The 12,664-nt window shown below is 37.2% G+C and overlaps 1 protein-coding gene across 1 annotated transcript in view; it reads left to right on the top strand.

The window, feature by feature from the left end:
• SLCO4C1 (solute carrier organic anion transporter family member 4C1) overlaps positions 1–7,580 on the top strand; it is a 76,616-nt gene extending 69,036 nt beyond the window's left edge. The window contains exons 11-13 of the mRNA XM_065919868.1: positions 760–824; positions 2,165–2,302; positions 4,490–7,580. Of these exons, the coding sequence (XP_065775940.1) occupies positions 760–824; positions 2,165–2,302; positions 4,490–4,650 (364 nt within the window). The 3' untranslated portion in view covers positions 4,651–7,580. The remainder of the gene's footprint in view (positions 1–759; positions 825–2,164; positions 2,303–4,489) is intronic.
• The last annotated feature ends 5,084 nt before the right edge of the window (positions 7,581–12,664 follow it).

The following is a 12,664-nucleotide window of genomic DNA, read 5'->3' as shown; positions in this document are numbered from 1 at the left end:
TTCTTTTATATTTCCTAACAAACTAGATTTTTTCCCTCTTCAGTCTTTGTTTCTTGATACTCAGTCACTACCTTCTCACATACTTTTTGACAAATGGAAACTTTAGAGATTTGTCTAAAAGCATTAAGTAGTGTTTTAATATTACACCTATTTTATCTACATCACTTTTTATCTACATATTTGCTTTTTGAAGATCGCTTGATCTCCTTTATCTCCTATCCAACTCTCTTGTGTGCAAACATCATGTTTTATCCGTATTTGAGAGTTATTACTGAAAAGATTTATTGTGGAATCAAATTGAATATCAGAAACTGTTTTACACTGACTCTAATTTGTGACTGTAACTCACAGGTGTAATTTCTGTCTCAAAGTTAGTAAGAGAAGAAGAATTATTTGCTTGCAACTTAAGTTGTGTGACTTGTAACTCACAGAATAGTCAAACAGTCAAGAATAGTCTGGTTAATGAATGTCCTTTCTCCTTTATGTTTGGTGTTATTCCTACATATTCTGTATATTTGTTAAAACTCATTTAGCTCTCTTTGGTATTATTTGTACTGCTTTAGTTTGGATAAAATTTTTCTTCTCTTACAGTCCCAGAAAGGTTGAACTGTATATAAGCTGTTATAAATAATTGCTTACTTCCTGCATATAGTGTTTATTTTAATCTAGAAATGCTGAGCTCATATAAAAATGAATTTTCTCAAAGAGTAAATATACTGTACAACTATTTTTTGTCTCCTATGCATTAAATATCTCCAGGTGTGTTAATCAAAGGCAGCGATCTCTAGCATTGGGAATACAGTGTACGTTGCTTCGATTATTAGGTATGTCATTTTTCTAAGTGCATTGGTAACTGCTGACTGTTTTTATTCCTTACTGTTATTGATTTATTTACTTACAATATGTGCCAAGAAAACAATTGGTTTATTTGCAGTGGACAACTACATAACTGTCATTGAAGAAAACTATCTTCCATTATTCAAGATGTAGTATTTACAGATCACATAAAAAGATATGGACTTTACTTTTTACTTATCTGATTGATTATCTGTTGTTTCCAATTCTGTCACAAATATAACCCTAAAGAGTATATTTATTTAAGATATGACATATGATCACCAGCACATTTCTAATAGAGCACAGTAAAAGACAAATTTTTTGTTTATTCATATAAAACCTACTACCAACATAAATTATGATAAAATCTTATCTACAACCATTGTAATTCCTTTTTCTCCCTGCATTTAACTCCATTTGGGACATAATCTTCTTGCATTAGCAGTGAAAAATAATGAGTTTGTATGTTTCAATAAAAACTATACTTAAATATTGTGTCTAGTTAAAAATTGATGGAAGAAATAACTTAAGCCCCCCAAAATTTAAGATTCCAGATATAGGAAGAATAATAAGACAGAAACATGTCTTACACATAATTATTTGTGTGTATAATTTTACATATAATATTATACACATAATATTACAATTGTTTATAAAAATGAAAACCAAAAGCAGGGAATGGTAGAGATCCCCTAGACTGATTTTCCCATTTTTTACATGAATAAATTAAGGACCTGAGAGATTCAGGGATTTGCCCATAGTTGTACAGTTAATGGTGAACGCAACATGTCAGTGTGAATGTGTGTGTGCATGTACATTCCCATGCACATACCTGTCAGTGTATGCATGTTTATACAGTATATATATGTATACTCATACCCATATTAGTTTACATGCACACATAATACATATGCTGAAGTTTAGGAGACTTATTCCATGCATCAGATATTTATTTTGATTTTTTAAAAATATAATAGGTAATTTCAAAGACAATTATTAAATTAGAAAAGCAGTGAACAAAAACATTTCCTTAACTAAATATTAATCCAATACATTAATATTTATTAAAATATTAATCCAATACATTTATAAGATGTTTATTAAAATAAATTTTTGAATTGACTAGAAATATATAATAATTATGTATAATTATTTTAGAATGTTTTGTCTGTTTCTTTATATTCCTATCACTTGTACATGAACTGATTGATTTGTAGGATAGACAGATCAATACCTATTACCCGTTTATGTAAAAAATATATGTAAAAAACCCTGTTACTGTAAACTTTAATCTTCACTCATGCATTTTACGTGTGATTTCTTTTAGGCACCATACCTGGGCCTATTATATTTGGCAGTATAATAGACAGCACCTGTATTCTCTGGGATATTAATGAATGTGGAAACAAAGGAGCTTGCTGGGTGTACAACAACGTCAGGATGGCCTATATGCTAGTAGCCATAAGTAAGTGGTGACCTCTTGTGACTTTACGTAAATGGATTATGACAAGAGAGAAAACACCTTATTGTGACTTACTTAGGTTTTGACATGTTTGGTCCATGCAGTTGGACTGCCCTTTCGTCCTGAAGCAGAAATCAGTTATCAAAGCATGTTTCAAAAGGCCATACCTAGAGTGTGTGAGGCACAGTCCAAGATAGAAGAGAGTAACATTTTAGCTGTCATTGCATCACATATTATATAATTTTCTTTGAACAATTTTTCTCAAAATTTTTTGGAAAGTATAACAAAAGGCTAAAAGAAAATTCTGAGAAACTGGAATGACTGTCATCTAAGCACCTGCCCTTTGGAGAGCACATGGAGCCTCGGTCAGGATGTATTCTTGGCTCCTAGGTACTTTGTAAGAGACCTTTTTATGATATAACAGGTTAGCCGTGATGTTTAACCCGTTTTGCCTTCAGTAATCTCTCTTCTGTAGTCTTGCTTAAGCAATCAATGGAAATTAAGATTAAGGAACTAGAGCAGTGCACCTAATTTGAAAGAGTATGATAAAATTAGAAAATTTAAAAAACAACCTAAGAAATTGTGCTTAGTTGCTCGGTCGTGTCCGACTCTTTCAAACCCCTTGGACTGTAGCCCACCAGGCTCTTCTGTCCATGGGGATTCTCAAGGCAAGAATACTAGAGTGGGTTGCCATGCCCTCCTCAAGGGGATATTCCCAACCCAGGGATTGAACCCAGGTCTCCTGCATTGTAGGCAAACTGTTTACTGTCTGAGCCACCAGGGAAATCCATGAATACTGGAATGGGTAGCCGGTCCATTCTCCAGGGGAACTTCCCTGCCCAGGAATTGAACCATGGTCTCCTGCATTGCAGGTGGATTCTTTACCAACTGAGCTACCAGGGAAGCCCCTTATTTCTCCTACATGTGTTTAAATTCAGAGTATGCTGTCTGAATTTATAATGACAGAATAATAAATTATCCACTGAAGAAATAAATACATAAATCTAGGAAAACAATGAGATGGTAAATACTGACTAAAATAGGCAAAATTAATCTTCCCATAACTTTTACCTGTTAAGAAACATTTTTTTATTCAGTGTATTTTTATGTTTAAAAATTTATTTAATTGATTATATTTATACTTTTTGACCAAAAATGTAGATAATTTTTCTTTTACCTACTCAGTGATAAATAGGAGAATTCCTCCACCAGAAACATACGTACCTTTAGATATTCCAAAAATATTATAATAATAGTACCTATAATTAGTCTAAATCTAGAAATGCTTAGCTCAATGAGTATTTCTGTTTCTCAAATACCCAGTTTGAGTCAGATATTAATGATTAATACAAATTAGCTGCTGCAAAAACTACAATGTGGGGTCATTTAATATATTTAGTTAGCACTTAGATGTACTATGGCCAGAACTAGTTTCTTTAAAGAGTCTCTTTTTAAACTTTTAAAACTTTGGTAAGAAAGATGATATTCTTTCAAAGAACTCTCAGAGTTCTTTGAAAATAAATTGAAGCCTGTGATGTGAATCTAAATGTTTCGTATTTTTAGTTGATGCTTAAAGGTAAATTTTAAGTATTGAATGTTATATATTCCCAAAGAGACTTTCTCCTAAGTACTCTGAAGCTTTTTTTAATTTTAGAATTACTTTTCATCATGGACATGAAAATTTTGCAACTGATTACTCACGTTCAATGATACTGTAAGCCATCAGTATCTTTCCTTGGTTAAGAATGTGCATGCAGTGTGTGCTGTGTTATGCTGAGTTGCTTCAGTCGTGTCTGACTCTTTGCAACCCCATGGGCTGTAGCCCACCAGCTTCCTCTGCCCATGGGATTCTCAGACAGGAATGGTGGAATGGGGTGCCATGCCCTTCTCCAGAAGAACGTACGATCATAGCCAAAAATAGAATAGTTATTATATATTTTCATTGTTTAGAAAAAATAAGACTCATTCTTTGATTTGTAGACAATGTTCTATTGAAAACTATCACCTTTCTTACTAAAGTTTTAAAAATTAAAAACATAAAACTAATTGCCTGTATACTCCTTTTCTTTACACAAAAGTGAAAGTTTCTGTATGTAGTGAGATTCTATTCATGAAGAATTTTCAATGAGGACCAATTTTTGTAATAATTAAAGCCTAAAATCCATGATTAATTTTTGTTTTTCTATTTAGGTGTTATTTGTAAAATTATCACTGTTTTCTTCAATGGACTTGCAGTCTTTTTGTATAAACCTCCACCATCAGTCACAGATGTGGCATTTCAAAATCAGAATGCAGCTGTGACTACGGTTTCATTAGTAAGTGATCTCAGCAAAGCAGGGAATGACGAATGAAATCGCAAAAGAAAAGATTGAAAATCGGCCTGCATTTGTAAGAGTGCATATCACTGCAGCATTAACTATCCAATGTGGACAATCATATTTTAGAAATTTTTTTTTTTATAATTAAATGTGTTTCCTGTGTATGTATGGACTCTTAATTTGTTTTTGTTTTAATATAAGAAACAGACCTGTGCCTTCAAAGCTCATCAAAAGCCTCAAAACAGACACACACACATATATAGATGAAATCCCCAGCTAATAAACAGTACTAGAAAGAAAAAGCCAGTGTTTAGTTAACAGTTTATATTTTAAAACCAAAGTGATATTTCTGTCCCTCTTACAACTTGTTTTATTTTAATTAACATTGTCAGTAGTTTGGCCTTTTTTAGAAAATTCATGGTGTAAAAGTTCAAATATATCTAGTTTAAGTTCTAAGTTTCAAGAACTGTTATTGAAAGAACATGAATTTAAAACCATCTAAATAATATTATTTGTTTTTAAATTTATACGTACTAATCTGTCGATGTATTATAGACAGTGAACTGTTAGAATGTTGGTTAATTATCTGTTTTGTGTCCAAGTACATAGTGCGTTCAGAATTATTGGCATTCTATACACATATCTTCACTTTAACTCAAGAATTACAGGAAGTGATTTGTTGATATTGCTGATTTTTACCATTTTTATTATTCTGTGATAGTATTATTCAGTTCCATGTCTTCCAGAGAAAGGTGCCAGCTTCAGTAAAGTGCCAATTAGATAGGAAAAGATTTCTTTTTTTAAAAAAAGGCTTATGTCCATTTTATTGATTTTCTTTGAAAAGCTTTCTTCATGAACTATGATCAGTGTTTATATACTCAGTAGCTCAACTTTTGTCGTTTGAAAAATGGATCTCCTAGTACATTACTTATAGCACATAAGCAGCACTTTGCTTATCGTAGGCTTGTATTATTGTTTGGTTAAAACATTAAACTCTACTTTTAACTGATCCGTTTATTTAAAGATTAAGTATTTCACATATATAGCATTATAATTCCATTTTTTCAGCTCAGACTTTTGCCAACTTTGTGTACTCAGAATTGTGGAGGACATATATCAGTAAACATCAATAAAAATAACTTCTACCTGGTCAAGAGCTGTACTGATTAAGAAAATTGTTGAAGTTCATACCCATTTGAAATTTCATAAAATAAGGTTACTGATTTAATAAGACTCATTATCAGCTTTTTCCTAGGTTAGCTGTTTACAATCAGTGTTTTATTGAGTAACGAAATGGGTAAAGGCCTGATAGGAGAGCAGGATCAGAAGCACTAGTAATTCACAGAGTTTTGAAGAATTATATTTTGTGGTAATTGGTGGCCAGAGGCGATTCAAGAATTGAGTAGCTTTATAGATTGAGATGCAGGAGGAATGAATTTGAAGTGAGGCAGGCACACATGGATATTAGGGATTGGAGGAGCAGTGGGTCGCCCAGCAGAGAGACAGATCTACTTAAACTAGGAACATGTAGGCACCAAAGGCTGAAGCCAGAATGGGTGGCCAAAACCCAGGTGCTTGAGAAGCAGGAAATGCATGACAGCCAAGGGACAGCTCAAGGTGGACAGGGGAGCAAACATGTGATACTCCTAGTTCAGAAGCGGTCTCCCTCCTACCCAGCCGGACACATTTTAGATCACTTTCTTATTTTTATTGTGGCTTTGTGGGTCTTCACTGCTGCTGAGGCTCTTCCCTAGTTGCTGGGGGCAGGGCCCACTCTCCAGCGGCAGTACTCAGGCTTCTCTTTGGGGCGGCTTCTCTCGCAGAGCATGGCCTCCTGCGTGCACTTAAATACTGCAGATCCGCGCTCCAGAGCAGAGGCTCAACAGTTGTGGTAGGCGGGCTTCGTTGCTCCGTGGCATGTGGGGTCTTCCCGGACCAGGGATTGAGCCCACATCACCTGCATTGGGAGGCCGGTTCTTTGAGTCACCAGGGAAGCCCCACTCAGACACCTTTTAAATGCTTCTTAGAGCCAAGGTTAACGGGAGAGTTTAGGCTTTCTATATCCTATGTGTGGGGCTTTCACAGTGGCTGAATGGTAACGAATCTGCCTGCCAGTGCAGGAGACATGGGTTCGATCCCTGGGTTGAGCAGATCCCCTGGAGAAGGAAATGGCAGCCCACTCCAATATGCTTGCCTGGAAAATCCCATGGACAGAGGAGCCTGGTGGGCTTCAGTCTAGGGTGTCGCAAAAGAGTCTGGCACGACTTAGGGACTAAACAACAACAATCCTATATGTGGAAGCTGGGAGTTGACTGGAAACATTTTCTAGATGTAAAATAACGGCAAATCCTCAAGAACTCATTTATAGAGTGGAAACAAAAACTATAAAACATATTAGTCTAAAGCCACTTGAGAGAAAAGAAAAAAAATCACGCCACTCAGGAATAGTTAAATAAGTCACTAAATGATTGGCATTCACAATGATTTTTAGTTATCAAGGGTTTCATTGTGTTCAGCATACTCAATTTTAGTAGATGATAAACATTTTTACAAAATTTTAATGAACGTGATTAAAGTGAAAATAATTTTGGCACTTGAAAGAAGTCAGACTCATTTATAACATACATATTTACAAAGAATACCTCCTCTTATGCTAGGGCAATATAGACACTACTATAATTATTAAACATTGTTTATTCTTTTGGAGTTACCTAGATTATATGAATTGGTATTATGCTACTTTAAGAACATAATTTTTTATAATATGTATTTTTCACAATTTATAATGATTTTTAAGTTTGTAATTTGGTTATTTTTTTTGTACATAATTGAATATATGTCTTAAAATTTAACATTTGAATTTTCTTAATTGTAGGAAATACAAATGTAAAACCTTTACATATGGAAAGAACTGTACAATTGTTTACCTCTGTAAATTGGAAGAAAATGCAAATAAAATTTTAGCTCTATTTTTTCAATCTTTATTATAAATAATTATGTAAAATTTATATATTTTAAAATATCAATATGTTTGTACTTGTTTAAGTGTTTAATCTTATTAAAGTCACAGATTTTAAAATATGATTTATTTCTCTTTATATATACACAGACATTTGTTGGTTGGGAGAGGGAAAATCTGTCCTTTTGAACTTGAGAATGTAATTTAATACAGTGATTTCTGCTGTCTCAGTGGATGTATTTAATTCAGTATAAGCCATTCATTATGAAATACATACTAAGATTCTTTCACACAACAGTTTCCATGTAAGGCAGATGAATATATAGGATTGATATAATAAGGATATGTGTTACAGATGGTTTGTTTTGAAGTATCTGACACCAAAAGTAATGTGTCTGCAAAAGGTTATATATTTAATTCATCATGGATTGTCAAAATACTCAGTACAATATCTTTTAAAGAAATCACATTGGTCATTAATTTGAGATGTAATGATGTTTTCCCTTCACTTTAACACATTCAGGTTCCCTTAGCCTTTTTGTACCCCAGACAATAACATTAACATATGTTACGTTTGTTGTTTTTCAGTTGCTCAGTCATGTCTGGCTCAGTCATGTCATCTCCCGGAGTTCACCCAAACCCATGTCCAATGAGTCGGTGATGCCATCCAACCATCTCATCCTCTGTCACCCCCTTCTCCTTTTGCCTTCAGTCTTTCCCAGCATCAGGGTCTTTTGCAATGAACGTGGCAGCTCTTTGCATCAGGTGGCCAAAGTACTGGGACTTCATGTAAGTGATCTAAAATAACTAAGCAATCAGAATCAGGTCTGGTGAAGTGGGTCGAAACATTTTAGTATTTTAGCGTGATTGTAAGTGTATCAGTGGTCTACCTCCATGACCAGGTGACTGACTGGGAGCGGTTGCCACTGCTCTTCACGTGGAGAGCACGTCTGCCCCACATCGCTGACCCAGGAAAAGATCCGAAGACAAAATGCACAGTACAATTTCCACCGAACGAGCGTCACTTTCACACCATCCGAAGGTTCGAAAAAACTATGTTGAACCATCCTATGTTTGAGACTGTCTGTAGTGAGGAATTTAACCTACTCTGCTTCAGTTCAGTTCAGTCGCTCAGTCGTGTCCAACTCTTTGCGACCCCATGAACCGCAGCACTCCAGGTCTCCCTGTCCATCACCAACTCCCGGAGTTTACCCAAACCCATGTCCATTGAGTCGGTGATGCCATCCAACCATCTCATCCTCTGTCATCCCCTTCTCCTCCTGCCCTCAATCTTTCCCAGCATCAGGGTCTTTTCAGATGAGTCAGCTTTTCACATGTGGTGGCCAAAGTACTGGAGTTTCAGCTTCAGCGTCAATCCTTCAAGGTCTGTCTAGTTAAGGCTATGGTTTTTCCAGTGGTCATGTATGGATGTGAGAGTTGGACTATAAAGAAAGTGGAGTGCTGAAGAATTGATGTTTTTGACTCTTGAGAGTCCCTTGGACTAAAGGAGATCCAACCAGTCCATCCTGAAGGAGATCAGTCCTGGGTATTCACTGGAACGACTGATCCTGAAGCTACTCTGCTTAGTAGGACTTTTTTCCAAAATCAGTTCTAATTCAAGGCCAGAGGGAAGTGGAAACTTTCTGATACCAAAAATGGCCACATAATGATGGAATCTATCCATGAATGTTTTCAAGGGATTAAAGTAGAATGTTATTTGAAGGTAACAGTGGGATAAAAAGGTTGATTTTCATGAGTGTCATCTTTTTAAATTATTTTACTATTTTTGTGTCTTCATTTTACTTAGAGGAAATAAACATCTTCCTCTCTAACCTATGAAAATATTTAACTTTTTAAAATTCATTAAGCTTTTGGATTGAGTTGTTGACCAAGATGACTGTAATTGAAGCCACCTGTGGGGCTTTAAAATTTAACAACGTTCAAGCCCCATCCCAGACCAGTTCAATTTGTTAAAAATTCCCTAGGGGATTGTTAAAGTGAAATCAGGGCTGGGAACTTCTAATTACAAAGTAACACATTGAAGAAGATTGGGGAAGAGTGTGAATCTTATTTCGTGATCAGTGACTTAAGTGTGTTTTCTTATTACTAATTTTGATCCCCAAGAAAATTCATGTTTGGTTTGAAAGCAAACGAGAGAGAACGAATAATTGAGTAATTTCGAGGGTTGAGATAGTGCCAGGGTTTGCTTCTGAAAATACAGAAGCACATGTTCTCTGGGATGCAGGACAGTGAGTTGAGGAAGAAAGGGTGCTAGGAAGTTGGAAAGCAGTGTTGCAATTTTTCCCAAGGTGCCTCCTTTCAGAAATGAAACCTTAGAGATGGCACTTGCTAAGTTCCTTCTTCTGTTGTATTAGCGAGGTACTTCAGAAATAAGGTGTCACTTCTCCTGCAGCCTGTTTCATGGAGGGACCCATGAATTATGGGCTTGAGTGCATGGCATCATGTGGTGATGGAAACGTGAGATGTTCTGATAGGCAGAGTGAAATGGAGCAGATTTGACATAACTAAGTGGCAATTCTAGAGACACTGACAGTCATAAAATAAGGACGCCCTGGCATGTGCTCCTCAGGATTATTCCTGAGATCTTTCAAAGGATCTGGAAAAAGCGGACACATAGCTTTTAATGACAGGGTGCTCTCTGGCTGGTCTCTGCTACTTGTCAACAAAGTAGTTCAGTTCAGTTCAGTCGCTCAGTCGTATCCGGCTCTTTGCAGCCCGATGAACCCCAGCACGCCAGGCCTCCCTGTCCATCACCAACTCCTGGAGTTTACTCAAACTCATGTTCATTGAGTCGGTGATGCCATCCAGCCTTCTCATCCTCTGTCGTCCCCTTCTACTCCTGCCCTCAGTCTTTCCCAGCATCAGGGTCTTTTCAAATGAGTCAGCTCTTCACATCAGGTGGCCAAAGTACTGGAGTTTCAGCTTCAGCATCAGTCCTTCTAGTGAACACCCAGGACTGATCTCCTTTAGGATGGACTGGCTGGATCTCCTTGCAGTCCAAGGGACTCTCAAGAGTCTTCTCCAATACCAAGTTCAAAAGCATCAATTTTTCGGTGCTCAGTTTTCTTCACAGTCCAACTCTCCCATCCATACATGACCACTGGAAAAACCATAGCCTTGACCAGATGGACCTTTGTTGACAAAGTAATGTCTCTGCTTTTTAATATGCTGTCCAGGTTGGTCATAACTTTCCTTCCAAGGAGTAAGTATCTTTTAATTTCATGACTGCAGTCACCATCTGCAGTGATTTTGGAGCCCAAAAAAATAAAGTCTGCTACTGTTTCCACTGTTTCCCCATCAATTTGCATGAAGTGATGGGACTGTATGCCAGGATCTTAGTTTTCTGAATGTTGAGCTTTAAGCCAACTTTTTCACTCCTCTTTCACTTTCATCAAGAGGCTCTTTAGTTCTTCACTTTCTGCCATAAGGGTGGTGTCATCTGCATATCTGAGGTTATTAATATTTCCCCTGGCAATCTTTATTCCAGCTTGTGCTTCCTCCAGCCCAGCGTTTCTCATGATGTACTCTGCATATAAGTTAAATAAGCAGAAGCTTATAAGGAAAAATTGAATCACTGATTCACACGTCTCTGAATGTTTTCCCCTTTTCCTCTCTCTTCTCCTTGTTTAATGTACAGCCTTCTTTTGCCTTGGTTATGTTAAATCAGTCTATTGTTAGCTTTCTGTTTCTGTAAGTGGTGTAATGATGATTATCATGGGTCTTTAAGAAGGAATTTCAAGGTCTGAAAATTATCAGCAGCAAAACCTGCTGGGTAACACTAGCCATGAAAACACTTTTTAAAACACTAGCAGAGATCAGGTAATTCTAGTGAAAATGAGGCTGCTCTTGCTTGAAAATATGAGCTGAACATATATATGGTTTATACTCACTGCAGTTCTGTTTCACATGTGAGACAGCTAACACCCAGGGAAATTAAGTTGTTTCAATGCCGAAAAGCTAATAAATGGTCAGAGCTAGAACTTGAATCAAGTTTTGGCTCCAAAATTTTTATGAAGTTACTGTTGATAAGCAAATTTCAGGCACACAGACATGAAAATAATTTGGTCTCCCTGGTCCTCAGCTGGTAAAGAATTCACCTGCAATGCAGGAGACCCTGGTTCCGTTCCTGGGTTGGGAAGATCCCCTGGAGAAGAGATAGACTGCCCACTCCAGTATTCTGGAGTTTCACTGGTGGCTCAGCGGGTAAAGAATGTGGGAGATGGGTTTGATCCCTGGATTGTGAAGATCCCTTGGGAAGATCCCCTGGAGAAGGGAACTGTTACCAACTCCAGTATTCTGGCCGGGAAAATTCCACGGACTGTATAGTCCATCGGGTTGGGAAGAGTCAGACTGGACTGAGCGACTTTCACTTCACTTTCCAGAAAAAGTGTTTCATTTAAACCCTTTCATATCCTTTCCAGGCTTGCAATTTGTATTTTTACCAGCAGGTGGCAGTGTTGACCTGGCTACCGCAGTAAAAGTGCTTTGATTTTGAATTTTTTTTAAAATTTCTGACTGTGGTGTCTTCCTCGCTGCCCAGGGGACTTTCTTCAGTTGCCGAGCATGGATTCTAGGGTGCTGGGGCTGCAGTAGCAACTGGACAGTTGCTTAGTTGCTCTGCGGCTTGTGGGATCTTCCTGGACCAGTGACTGAACCTGTGTGCCCTGTGTTGGCAGGAAGATTCTTAACTACTGGCCTAGCAGGGAAGCCCTGAACCTTTTCTTCAGTTCTGTTACGTCGCTTAGTTTTGTTTAACTCTGTGAACCCATGGACTGCAGCACGCCAGGCTTCCCTGTCCTTCACCATCTCCCGGAGTTTGCTCAAACTCATGTCCATTGAGTCGGTGATGCCATCCAACCATCTCATCCTCTGTTGTCCCCTTCTCCTCCTTCCTTCAATCTTTCCCAGCATCAGGGTCTTTTCCAAGGAGTCAGCTCTTTGCATCAAGTGGCCAAAGTATTGGAGTTTCAGCTTCAATATCAGTCCTTCCAATGAATACTCAGGACAGATTTCCTTTAGGATGGACTGGTTGGATCTCCTTGCAGTCCAAGGGACTGTCGAATCTTT

This window comes from Muntiacus reevesi, chromosome 1, assembly GCF_963930625.1.
Source record: "Muntiacus reevesi chromosome 1, mMunRee1.1, whole genome shotgun sequence".
NCBI lineage: Eukaryota > Metazoa > Chordata > Mammalia > Artiodactyla > Cervidae > Muntiacus > Muntiacus reevesi.
The sequence above is the reverse complement of the archived record's forward strand: the minus strand, read 5'-3'. Positions and strand labels throughout refer to the sequence as shown.